The sequence below is a fragment of the Somniosus microcephalus genome, chromosome 2 (genome assembly GCF_052327205.1).
Source record: "Somniosus microcephalus isolate GS21.2 chromosome 2, FLI_Smic_1.0, whole genome shotgun sequence".
NCBI classification, from domain to species: Eukaryota; Metazoa; Chordata; class Chondrichthyes; order Squaliformes; family Somniosidae; genus Somniosus; species Somniosus microcephalus.
In genome coordinates, this window is record NC_140988.1 from 143236107 (window position 1) to 143248514 (window position 12408).

The window sequence follows — 12408 nt, forward strand, 5'->3', positions numbered from 1 at the left end:
CCTAGCTTCTCACCATTTAGAAAATACTCTGATCTATCTTTCTTGGGTTGAAAATGGATGCCCTCACAATTTCCCATATTGAACGTCATCTGCCACAGCTTTGCCCATTTATTTAATCTATCAATGACCCTTTGCAACTTTCTGCTCCCATCTACACTACTTACTATGCCACCCAACTTAGTGTCGTCAGCAAACTTGAACATATGGCTTTTAGTGGTTGTTACTGGACTAGTAATCCAGAGGCCTGGACTAATGATCCGGAGACACGGCAGCTGGGGAATTTAAATTAAATTAATTAAATAAATCTGGAATAAAAAAACTAGGTGGCCATGAAACTACCGGATTGTCGTGAAACCCCACCTGGTTCACTAATGTCCTTTTTAAGGAAGGAAATCTGCCGTCCTTACCTGGTCTGGTCTATATGTGACTCCAGACTCTCAGAAATGTGGTTGATTCCTAACTGCCCTCTGAAATGGCCTAGCAAGCCACTTATTCAAGAAGGCAACTCACCGCCACCTTCTTGGACAGTTAGGGATGGGCAATAAATGCTTGCCTTACTGGTGACGCCCACGTCCCATGAATGAATTAAAAAAAAATCCTTCATCGAAGTCATTGTTAAATATAGTGAAAAGCTTAGTTACCTGGGTGATACCATTAGCCACATCCTACCAATAGAATACATGCCCATTATCCCTATTCTGTTTCCTACCTCCTAACAATTCCCTACCCATGCCAATAGGTTACCTCTAATTCCATGCGTTTTCATTTAAGATTTACAGTATCAATTACAGAATGCCACATTGGCCTTTCACTGCTCAGAAGTAATTTGACTTATAATAAAAAATAATTAAATTATTAAAAATTAAGTTTTGTAATTCTCTTTTGTAGAATGTTCCTATCCCAACAGTACTTCCTGAACCCATGACCGCCAGTGAGGCAGCTGCCAAGAAGAGTCAAACAAAAGCTAGGTAATTATGGTACATCAGTCAGACTGTCAACAACAGAAAAGATCTCCTCAGTATTTGTAATAGTTTAATCAGATCTGCATACAGTATATAAGTTGTGGCAATGTCCTGATTCACACACATTAAATCTCTTACCTGTTGCACTATAAATGATGGTGAGGAGGCTCGTGTGGAACATAAACACTGGCATGGACCTGTTGGGTCGAATAGCCTGTTTCTGTGCGGTAAATACGTTGTAATTCTATGATGTCCTGATTGTATATACCTTTTTATCACTCTTATCATTTTGAAAGTACTAAGGTTGTACGGTAGTGCAGTCCTTTTATGATTGAAAATTGCTGTGGAATACCCACTGCACAAATTGCTTACCTTTAAAATGCCAAGGGAACTCCTGTGGCTTGCTTCCTGAGTGGTAATTTGCATTTCATTAGGAAAAGTAATAGCTGGTGGCAAACAGAAACTTCAGTAAATTCAGTTCAGTCATATGTTTTTAATATGAATTTTTTTTTTTTTAAGTTGAGTATTTTAAATGTGTAAACAAAAACTTCTTGAATTACAGTTGGTTGCAAAGTTAAAAACTATGTAATGATTAACACTTTCTTTGCTAATGTATACATGTTATAGTTGTCTATTTTAATGAGGGTGTTTTCCAACAAGTTATATCATAGTTGTCTTCGGCCCCCACCACAAACTCCGTTCCCTGGCCACCAACTCCATCCTGCTCCATGGCAACTGTCCAAGGCTGAACCACACTGTTCGCAACCTTGGTGTCATGTGCAACCCCGAGATGAGCTTCTGACCACACATCCGCGCCATCACTAAGTCCGCATGTTTTCACCTCCGTAACATCGTCCAAGTCCGCCCTGCCTCAGCTCATCTGCTGCTCCAGCCTTTGTTATCTTTAGACTTGACTATCCCAATGCACTCCTAGCCAGTGTCCCATTTTCTACCCTCAGTAAACTTGAGGTCATCCAAAACTCTGCTGCCAGTGTGCTAACTTGCACCAAATCCCATCCACCTATCACCCCTGTGTCAAATTTAGTTTGATAATGCTCCAGTGAAATGCCTTGGGACGTTTTACTACGTTAAAGGCGCTGACCTATATAGGCTCCCAGTTAAGCAATGCCTTGATTATAAAATTCTCATCCTTGTTTTCAAATACCTCCATGTCCTCGCTTCTCCTCGTCTCTGTAATCCCTTTCAGCCCGACAGAGATTCCTGGCCTCCTGAGCATCCCCGATTTATAATCGCTCCACTATTGGTAGCCATGCCTTCAGCTGCCTAGGCCCTAAGCTCTGGAATTCCCTCCCTAAACCTCTCCGCCTCTCTCCCTCCTTTAAGACGCTTCTTAAAACCTACCTCTTTGATCAGGCTTTTATATCTCCTTATGTGGCTCAGTGTCAAATTTTGTTTGATAATGCTCCTGTGAAATGCCTTGGGACATTTTACTACGTTGAAGGCGATGTATAAAAACAAGTTGCTGTTGGGATGCAGAGAATTATGTTTTTTTTGTGATGTAAACATACATTGGTTGCATGCTTAATGAAGAACATTGGTAACTTGGTTAAGTAAAAATATACAAAGAATCAAAAAATCCACAAGCATTTTTTAAGTCCTTTAAGCTTTTTATCCGTCACATTGCCAGGATGGGCTTGCTGGGAAACTCTGCCACTGACCCTGCCAGAGTATCGGGGCTCAGAGGATGCTCCCTGATCTGAATGTGACTGGCAAATGTTCGCACCACTCTGAGCACATCTCGGGTGACTGTCAGATTATGGGGTGGTAAACAGGAGATGTGGCATTCGTCAGCCACTTGAGTTTGTCCCGGCAGCCCTAGTCCCGACATTATTTCTGGTAAGTACCTATTGCTACCTTTTTGTAACGAGGTTGATTTTGGAACGCAGCCAGATTTTGTCTTTGGATGTCCAAACCAGGTGTCAGGCCTGGATCCCAGGTGGGCTTCACGTCTGCTGCTGGCCAGGCCAGTATACATTGTTTCTCTCGGTGTATTACAGGAAACTCTTGATTTACCGGCACCTAAATAACCGGAAATCTCTGTTAACCGGCAAAATTCAGGAGTAGGTTCAGATAAGTTTTACTTCATATTAGTGGCAGTTCCTGGATCTGTGGCTGTGTAACTGGGGCTCCTACACTTGTTGCTAAGCAACAGGGATGCTTGGTCTGTGGCCGGAGTTCCGGCACATGTTGCTAAACAACAGGGAAGCCTGGATTTGTTGCTGTGTACGGAGCTCTCGTACCTTTTAACTATACCTCTCTGTAATCCGGACTTTTTGATAAACCGGCACCACGCCGGTCCTGTCGGTGCCGGATACCAAAGAGTTTCCTGTAGTCACTAGATGGAACTCCGAGTGGGGCAAAGGAAACTCTCAGACTGGGAGTTTGCTGTTCTCTCCCTCCTGCTCCGTGCCTCTTTTCACATAGGGGGCCATGTTTGGAGTGGCTGGAGGTACTGCCCAAAACATACTGGCCTTATCAATTCCATGCCCCCCTGCAGAAATTCCAGTGGAGGCCAGGACCTGGATTCCAGCTTAATCTGAGAGTATTCTGGTGCAATCACAGCCGACCTACACTGGGAGCATGCTGGAAGGCCTGCAGATTTTTGGGACCACAATCTTTTCTATTTATTGCAGAAACTTTTTGCTGCTGTGGCCCATTTTTGTCCAATGTGTAGCATACGTTCTGAAACTTTTTTTAAAACCTTGTTTCATGTTTAACTTCTGTGTAACTTAAAAGTGTAGCACATTGGCACTCTTTGCTGTTTAGAGTACTGATCCGTAAATTGGTCTACATAAATTATGTTTCCTTTAAAATTTGTCCGAATGCTAAATTATTTTACTTTCTGTTGTGAAACTGAACTATTTTGAGTTTTTTTAAATTCGTTTATGGGATGTGGGCGTCGCTGGCAAGGCCAGCATTTATTGGCCATCCCCATTGACAATATACAGAACCTAATTTAAAAAATTGGTAGGTTACACTGTTTTTGAAAATATAGTGAGATGTGACCAAGACAGGTATTTCAAGTATCTGGGGGGGAAAAATAAAAACAAATTGGAAAGGAGGTCACATGCCTGAACAAAAATACTTTAGTACTGTTAATTCATTCCTTAAGCTCCTGTTCCACAATAAGTGAATCCTGTTTTGTTAGGATATAACTGATCAGTCTTGAAACGTAGCTATTTGGACTCTTTTTTTGAAAGTATTTCTTCTGCTTGTGCATATCTATCATTCTATGAATGCAACTTTGACATTTTATCAATTGACAATTTTTAATACAAAGGTAAATCGGGAGAAACAAGATTGATAGGAAAGAAAGAAATCAGTGGAGAGAGATTGATTGATTGGCAAACAGATCAGTGGAAAGACAGTCAAGAAGGGACAGAAATTGTGAAAGAAGGAATAAATGACAAAGAAAGGGAAGTCAAGACACAGTCACAGTTGGGATGGGAGATCGGGGAGAGCCCTCCATGCGCACCTGCCCCCCCCCCCCCCTCCCCCAAACCCTGTAAATCCAGCTCTTCCTTTACCCAGAACTCTAATCCTGTATTACTGCTTCCCTCACCCACAATCTCTTCACTCTACTCTACGTTCCCCGTTCCTGCCCCTCCTGGTCACTAACCCTCTGCTACATTCCCCCTGGCCAATTTCCACACTCTACTTGAACCCTTTATTCCCCATCTCCCCTCCACTCCGCTCTACATTCCCCTTTTGGCCAGCAGAATAGTAGTCCTTCCATGTCTCCGGTCCACTTATCCCCTACCCGCCAACTCTGATTGACCTGAGAACTGCACGATCTCCTGTGGTGATGCTGCACATGGGAAGCTGAGACTGCTTAGTAATATAAAAATCGATATATGGGTCACGCATTCCTACGTAAAGATTCCTATGGAATAATGTCCACAATCGTGCTTTTAAAAATATCAACTGTAGTGTTTTTCCTGTAATGCAAGTAGGTGGCACTCTAATATTCTGTCTAATTTTGATAGATTACTATCTTGTAACCCCCTCAATCCACAAAACACCAATGAAAATGCTTTGAATCTTCACCATGCACTTTGGTTTCCCACCACTAGTGGCACTGTGATACGCATAACCCAGGTTGTGAATTCCCACCATCAGTGATGTTGGACACTTTGTGGTTTGGCACCATAACTAAGCCACTTCTGCTCCTCACTGCTTTTCTCGCTCCTTTCTTGTGCCTCGGCTCTGCCCTAGAGCCTACCCACCCTTCTGCTATTTTTTTTTTGCCCAACTACCCTGCTTTCAAGCCCTGCTGCTAGGGTTTCCAACTCTGGTTGAAGTCATTCCTGGAGGTTTCATCTTCTGACATGATCGTGTGATGTCTGATCACGTGACATCTGCAAATGTTACAGTATTTATCTTCTAAAGGTTGGGTCCCCTGTAGTTGAGTATCTTTGCTCGTGGTTTTGGCCTTTGGTTGTGCGAGAACATCTGAGAACCAGGCAATCACCCACAAGCAGGCAAAGAGGAGAACGAGGGTGGTAAGAGGCAAAACCGAAGAGGGGTGTAATTCATGAGGGGGAAACCAGAGATGGGAGGAACTTTTGATTCCACCAGTAATTAATAGCAACTCACTGAAATTGTGCCGATAACTCATTGTATTACTGGTAATACTCAAATTCCCCTCATAACCAATAGTAATACAATAGCTCGCTGATAGTTTATATGTAATAATGTAATAGGTAGTAGTAGGTGTAATGCCCCAATATCCTACCTATAACCTAGTAGTACTACTATAACCCACTGATATACACCCTGAAACTACAGCCAGAATTCCCCTGCACTGCACAAGGTACATTCAAGCTCCCTAGTCAGTGCCATTTTTAGTAGGTCTGATCTCTCTGCCCATCGGTTTGGACTCTGGTTCAAGATGGCGACCGAGATGGTCTGGCGCTAGCGCGCTCTCCCTGCTTCGGGCGGCCTGCTCTCGCCGCTCGCTCGCGCAACCGGAGCGAGGTGTTCGGAGGCAGCGCAGCGCATCGGGACGCAGCAGCAGCCACGTCGACCTGCTAGAGCATGTCGGCTGGCTGCTCCTCAGCGGGGAAGCATTCCGACTGGGAGGAGGGGAGCCGAGCATGGCGGCCAGAAGCCGGACCGGAAGTGGGAGAAGCAGGCCCGGGCTGTCGGACCGTGGAGCCAGTGACGGTGAGGTGGAGGCCGCGGCGACCGGAGGATGTGTTCGGCGAGTCGGGCGGAGGCAGCGCAGTACATTGAGCAGCAGCCACGACGATTCGCAGTCTGACTGGGAGGAGGGGAGCTGGGAATGGTGGCCAGAGGGTGAGCGGGAGAAGCAGGCCACCACACGTGGAGCCGAGCCGGCAACAGTGAGGAGGAGGCCGCGGTGACGAGGAGGACGGAGCGGCTGAGGGACATCATGCTCCCACTGCCACTGGATGCCAAAGAATTGACTTTCTGAACACGGCGTTGTAAAAATAGCTGACGTGTCCCTACGGGGAGTAAGCATTCCATTGTACTAGTACATATGGCAAATAAATTTGAATTGAATTGGTTCTGTATGAAGGTGACCACTCTGAACTGGGAGTCTCCGTTAGCGCTGATCTGTACTTAGACTTCAGACGTCAAAACGGTCCGGCACTTGTTTGGGGCACTTCTCACAGAGCACATTGAAGGAGGAATTATGGCCTGGACACTGAGAACGCCTTGGAATAATGCAATGGGATCTTTTTTATGTCCAGCTGAGCAGGCAGATGGGGCCTCGGTTTAAAGTCTCATTCAAAAGAAGGCACTCTGACAATAGAGTGCTCCCTCAGTTCACACTGAAGTGTTGGCCTAGATTATGTGCTCAAGCCCCTAGTGGGACTTGAACTCACAGGCTTCTGAGTGAGATGCGCCAAGTTGTAAGCACTGTATAATTAATGTCTCATTGTATTTGTGATGCTATACTGAATAGCAGTGAATTAGCATTTCACAGCTTAACACATTTTTTGCAACCATACTTTATGTCCAGTGTTACAAGTAGGACTGTGTAAACCTTTTGTAGAAACTTAGTACTGCCTTAGTTGAACTTGTGTTCTCTATTGCAAATAATTGATGGCTTTTTCAGGCACGTTGCGAGTATAAGTTCTGACCGATACATGATTTGTTAGTTTCCAGTACAGGCTGAACAAATATCTGTTTGTCTTGGGTTTCTAAAAGTTACATGTTATTCAAATATATTCAGTTGTGAAAAAACAAATTGTGATTTTAGTTCATCATTTTTGATTAATGAAGAAGCTTCTTATTTATATGCATAATGTTCATTTCCACAGACTAAGCGAGACAGTAGGACCAACAGAGACATCAATAGCACCAAGGCGAAGACCAAAAGCCAACACTAGTGCTGTAAACACAAGTGTTTTACCAATTCAGAATACGGTAACTCCAGTGAAAAGGGTAATCTCAAGTGGCTGTGGAAATCCTGGACAAAAAGGTAATTTTCTATAATTTAAAAACTAGATGTCCATTTTTATACTAATTTGGTGACTGTCATAATTGGTTTTAAAGCAACATAGATTTTCTGTTCATGAATATTTTGTATCATATGTCACCACGCATACTTTGTTATTTTGGCAATCGGGTGAGGACGTATGATTTACATTCTTGGAGTGAACCACTCCTAGCAGAGATCTGTTTAGAAAAAATTGTCTTGCAGTTTAAATCCAGTGACACTTGTGGACACTTTTATAAAGTCTAGGAAGGCAATATAGCATATTTGTAAATTTAGACTATTAAAATGAAGACAACTAGAAAAACAAGAAGGCCTTAAAGATGGGGACTTCAAGATGAGGGCTCTGAAAATCACATTGGGGCACATGCCAACGTAAGTGTCAGGATGTGTCTGTTGGAAACCTCTGCTGACCCTGGAGGACTTTCTGGGGGCAGGGGAGGTTCTCTAATTTGCTTTGCAATGGCGAGCACCTGCGCTATTAGAGGTGCATTTAGGATCCCTACCTACTGAAGATGCTGGAAAGTCCAGCTGCAAAAAGAGGAGAGAGACCCCTGCAATCCCCTTTTGTAAGGGGGCAGTTTAAAAAAAATAAAACCTAGGATCTTTAAGGTTACAGTGCATGATCCTGGGCCTCCAGGTGGGCCCCATTTGTGCCCCAGCAGATATGGTATATGTGACCAGCTCTCACCAGATGTACCTGGGCTGGGTCCCATTGAGGGCTGGGAAAGCAGGAACTCCTGACCCTACCTCCTCCTTATGAAAGTGGCCACGTTTGGGGTAGGCGTGCTTCCCACCCCAACGGGCCATCATGGAATCCCTGACTTAAGGCCAGAACTTGGCTTATTCGGTTCCTGGCCTAATTTCCTACCCAAACTCCTGCCAAAATTACTGTGGGAATACGCTGGAATGGCTGTGGATTTTGGGGGCAGACTACTTAAGTTTCCACATCAAAGGATTCGATTTTATAAAGAGGGAGGAAATAAAAAGTAATGTTTTAATAGCCACAAATGAAATGTGCAGTAAACTTGCTTCTCCTAGGCCTCGAGTTTACAAAAATTAGTCCACTGGGATGCACTCCTCCATAGTCAAATATTTCTAGCCCGAGCAATGTGTTTCTTCACCTCCCTCTTATTATTCTTTGCCAGGAATCTCGCTTCCCAGGGATATCAACTTGTCCACCACTTGACCTCGTAGCCAACACTGTCCACTTCCTCCAGTCTTTCAGACTTCTGTGCCCTTCCTTACACTACATGCATAGTCTTAGCCTTTGATATTGTTACAGAATAAATATTTTTTTTCTTATTGCCATTTGTCAGTTTAACCTGAGTACTGAATTTTGATAATGACAGTTGAAATACAGTATGTAATATTTTTGTTGTCCCGTTGCTATTTTCTCCCATTATTTCCCTCTTTTACGATCCCCCATTTCATTCTCTGAACAGTCGCAACCAAAGCTGCTTAGTAACTGATGCGCTATCAATAACTCAAAAGACTGAGATTAAGCGAGTAATTAACAGGCTTTTATTAACAAGAGAATGAAGGTATGCCTCGAGTGGTCGACCGGTCCAGAATACAGAGGGACTGTGGAGCAGTCACCTTTATACCTGGACTCGTGGGAGGAGTCAGCCGAGGCATGTACACAGTGGAATACAAACAGTGGTTTACCACATTCACCCCTTGTTTAAAAATGAGTCCAGCGGGGTGAAGTGTATTAAAAGTTAGTGTATTGTAGTCTCTCCGGAGGTCTTGTCTGCCGCTGTGATCGACGTGGCGACGGCAGGGGTAGTGAAGCTTCCGGCGTCGAGTCCCGCGTAGGCTGGGGCACTGGTGTGTAGTCCTCGTGGGTGTCGAGCGGGTCGCGGGGCCCAGGCTTGCCGTCTGCTGGGGCTGGATATTGGATCGGGGGGGGGCGGGGCGGGGCGGTGGTAGTGGGTTACTGCGGCCCCCGAGGGTGCGAGGTCTCTTATGGAGACTGTGTCCTCCCGCCCGTCTGGGTACGCAATGTAAGCATACTGGGGGTTGGCGTGGAGGAGGTCGACCCTCTCGACCAGGGGGTCCGTTTTATGGGTCCTCACGTGTCTTCTCAGTAGGACCGGCCCTGGGGACGTCAGCCATGGCGGTAGCGATGTCCCCAATGTGGACTTCCTTGGGAAGACAAACATTTTCTCATGAGGGGTGGCGTTAGTGGCAGTGCAGAGCAGTGACCGAATAGAGTGGAGCGCATCGGGGAGCACATCCTGCCAGCGGGAGGTCGGAAGGCCCCTAGACTTTAAGGCTAGCAGGGCAGCCTTCCAAACTGTCGCATTCTCTCTTTCCACCTGTCCGTTCCCCCGGGGGTTGTAACTGGTGGTCCTGCTTGTGGCAATACCCCTAGTTAGCAGGTACTGGCGGAGTTCGTCGCTCAAACGATGAGCCCCGGTCGCTATGGATATAGCTGGGGAAACCGAACAGGGTGAAGAGGTCGTTCAGACATTTAATGACCGTGGCACTGGTCATGTCCGGGCAGGGGATGGCGAACGGGAAACGGGAGTACTCATCAATAATGTTGAGGAAGTACACATTGCGATCGGAGGAGGGGAGAGGCCCTTTAAAATCAGCGCTCGAAGGGGCGAGTGGCTTTTATCAGGTGAGCCCTGTCTGGTCTATAAAAGTGCGGTTTGCACTCAGCGCAGACTTGGCAGTTCCTGGTCATGGTCCTGACCTCCTCAATGGAGTAAGGCAGGTTGCGGGCCTTGATGAAGTGGAAGAACCTGGTGACCCCCGGGTGGCAGAGGTCATTGTGGAGGGCCCGCAGTCTATCGATCTGCGCGCTGGCGCAGGTGCCACGCGATCGAGCATCCGGGGGTTCATTGAGCTTCCCGGGCCGGTACAAGATCTCGTAATTGTAGGTGGAAAGTTCGATTCTCCACCTCAAGATCTTGTCGTTTTTGATTTTGCCCCTCTGCTTGTTGTTAAACATAAAAGCAACTGAACGCTGGTCAGTGAGCAGGGTAAATCGTTTTCCGGCCAGGTAGTGCCTCCAATGATGCACAGCCTCCACAATAGCCTGGGCCTCCTTCTCAACAGCGGAGTGTCTGGTCTCCGGGCCCTGGAGGGTTCGTGAGAAGGAGGCCACGGGTCTCCCCGCCTGATTAAGGGTAGCGGCCAGGGCAAAATCGGACGCGTCGCTTTCCACCTGGAAGGGGATGGATTCGTCCACTGCGTGCATGGTGGCTTTGGCAATGTCTTCCTTGATACGGTGGAAGGCTAAGCGGGCCTCTGCCGTCACGGGAAAAAAGGTGGACTTGATCAGCGGACGGGCCTTGTCCGCATAGTAGGGGACCCACTGGGCGTAATAGGAGAAAAACCCTAGGCACCTCTTCAGGGCCTTGAGGCAGTGGGAGTTCCATAAGGGGACGCATCCGGTCGGGGTCGGGACCGATGACTCCGTGTTCCACAACACAGCCAAGGATGGCGAGGCGGGTTGTTCGGAATATGCACTTCTCCTTGTTATACGTCAGGTTCAGGAGTTTGGCGGTGCAGAGGAATTTTTCGAGGTTTGCGTCATGGTCCTGCAAGTCATGGCCGCAGATGGTCACATTGTCCAGATATGGGAAAGTGGCCTGCAACGCATTTTGATCGACCATCCGGTCCATCTCCCTTTGGAAGACGGAGACCCCGTTGGTGACGCCAAAGGGAACCCCAAGGAAGTGATAGAGGCGGCCGTTTGCCTCAAAGGCAGTATACTGGCGGTCCTCAGGGCGGATAGGGAGCTGGTGGTACGCTGATTTCAGGTCAATGGTCGAGAAGACGCGGTACTGCGCGATCTGGTTGACCATATCAGCTATGCGGGGGAGTGGGTAAGCGTCCAACAGGGTGTAGCGATTTATTGTCTGGCTGTAGTCGATGACCAGGCGCTGCTTCTCGCCGGTCTTAACGACCACAACCTGGGCTCGCCAGGGGCTGGTGCTGCCCTCAATAATCCCCTCCTTCAGGAGCAGCTCCACTTCGGTTTTAATGAAAACTCTGTCCCCGGCACTGTATCACCTGCTCTTTGTGGCGATGGGCTTACAGTCGGGGGTGAGGTTAGCAAACAGTTGGTGGGGGGGTGGGGGTGGGGGGGGGGGTGGGGGGCGGAGGTTGCACCTGGTGCGCGGCGGGCAATTTTGAAGCTGCTGGCTGCGGACTGTGAGTGGGGGGAGGGGTCCACCGTACGCCATCGTAACACTTTTAAGGGGGCACTGAAAATCTAACCCCAGTAGAACGGCAGCGCAGAGGTGGGGCAGGACCAGAAGTTTAAAATTATCGTACACAGTCCCGTCTACTACGAGTGTCACCACGCAGTAGCCGCCAATGTCCGCCGACTGGGACTCGGAGGCCATAGAAATCCGCTGGTGCGCAGGCAGGACTGGGAGAGAGCAACGCCGCACCGTGTCAGGGTGGATGAAGCTCTCCGTGCTCCCAGAGTCAAAAAGGCAGATTGTTTCGTGGCCATTTACCTTAATGTCCATTGTGGACCGGGCCAGTTGGTGCGGTCTCGCTTGGTCCAGCGTAACAGAGGCCAGCGTAGGGGTCGGTGTGTCGCTGCGGGTATCAGATGAGGCGGTGTTGGGGGCCTGCTGCGTCCCGGCTGTCGTCCAAGATGGCGGCGTCCAAAATGGCTGCTGTTCCGGTGGTTCGCACATGGCTGGGGAGGCCCAAGATGGCGGCCCGCACGGCCCACACGCGGCGCTGCTGGGGTTCGGGGTGGCTTTGGCTCTGCAGACGCTGGTGTAGTGTCCCTTCTTCCCGCAGCCCGAGCAGATCGCATTTTTCGCCGGGCAGCACGCTCTGGGGTGTTTGGCCTGGCCACAGGAGTAGCATTTCTGGCCTTGGGACACTGCTGCGGTAGTTGGCCCGTTGCTGGGATGTGGCTAGGGTGGCACGGCGCTATGAGACGGTCCTACCGTGTCCCAGGCTGTCGTTCCCCGCGGCGTC

General features: G+C 47.8%; 1 protein-coding gene across 5 annotated transcripts in view; it reads left to right on the top strand.

Annotated features, from left to right (window-relative positions):
• The window catches only part of bmp2k (BMP2 inducible kinase), a 137631-nt gene that overhangs the window by 82595 nt on the left and 42628 nt on the right, over positions 1–12408 (top strand). For all 5 annotated transcript variants that reach the window (XM_085963266.1, XM_085963276.1, XM_085963293.1 and 2 more), the window contains exons 9-10: positions 889–968; positions 7274–7434. In XM_085963266.1, the coding sequence (XP_085819392.1) occupies positions 889–968; positions 7274–7434 (241 nt within the window). The remainder of the gene's footprint in view (positions 1–888; positions 969–7273; positions 7435–12408) is intronic.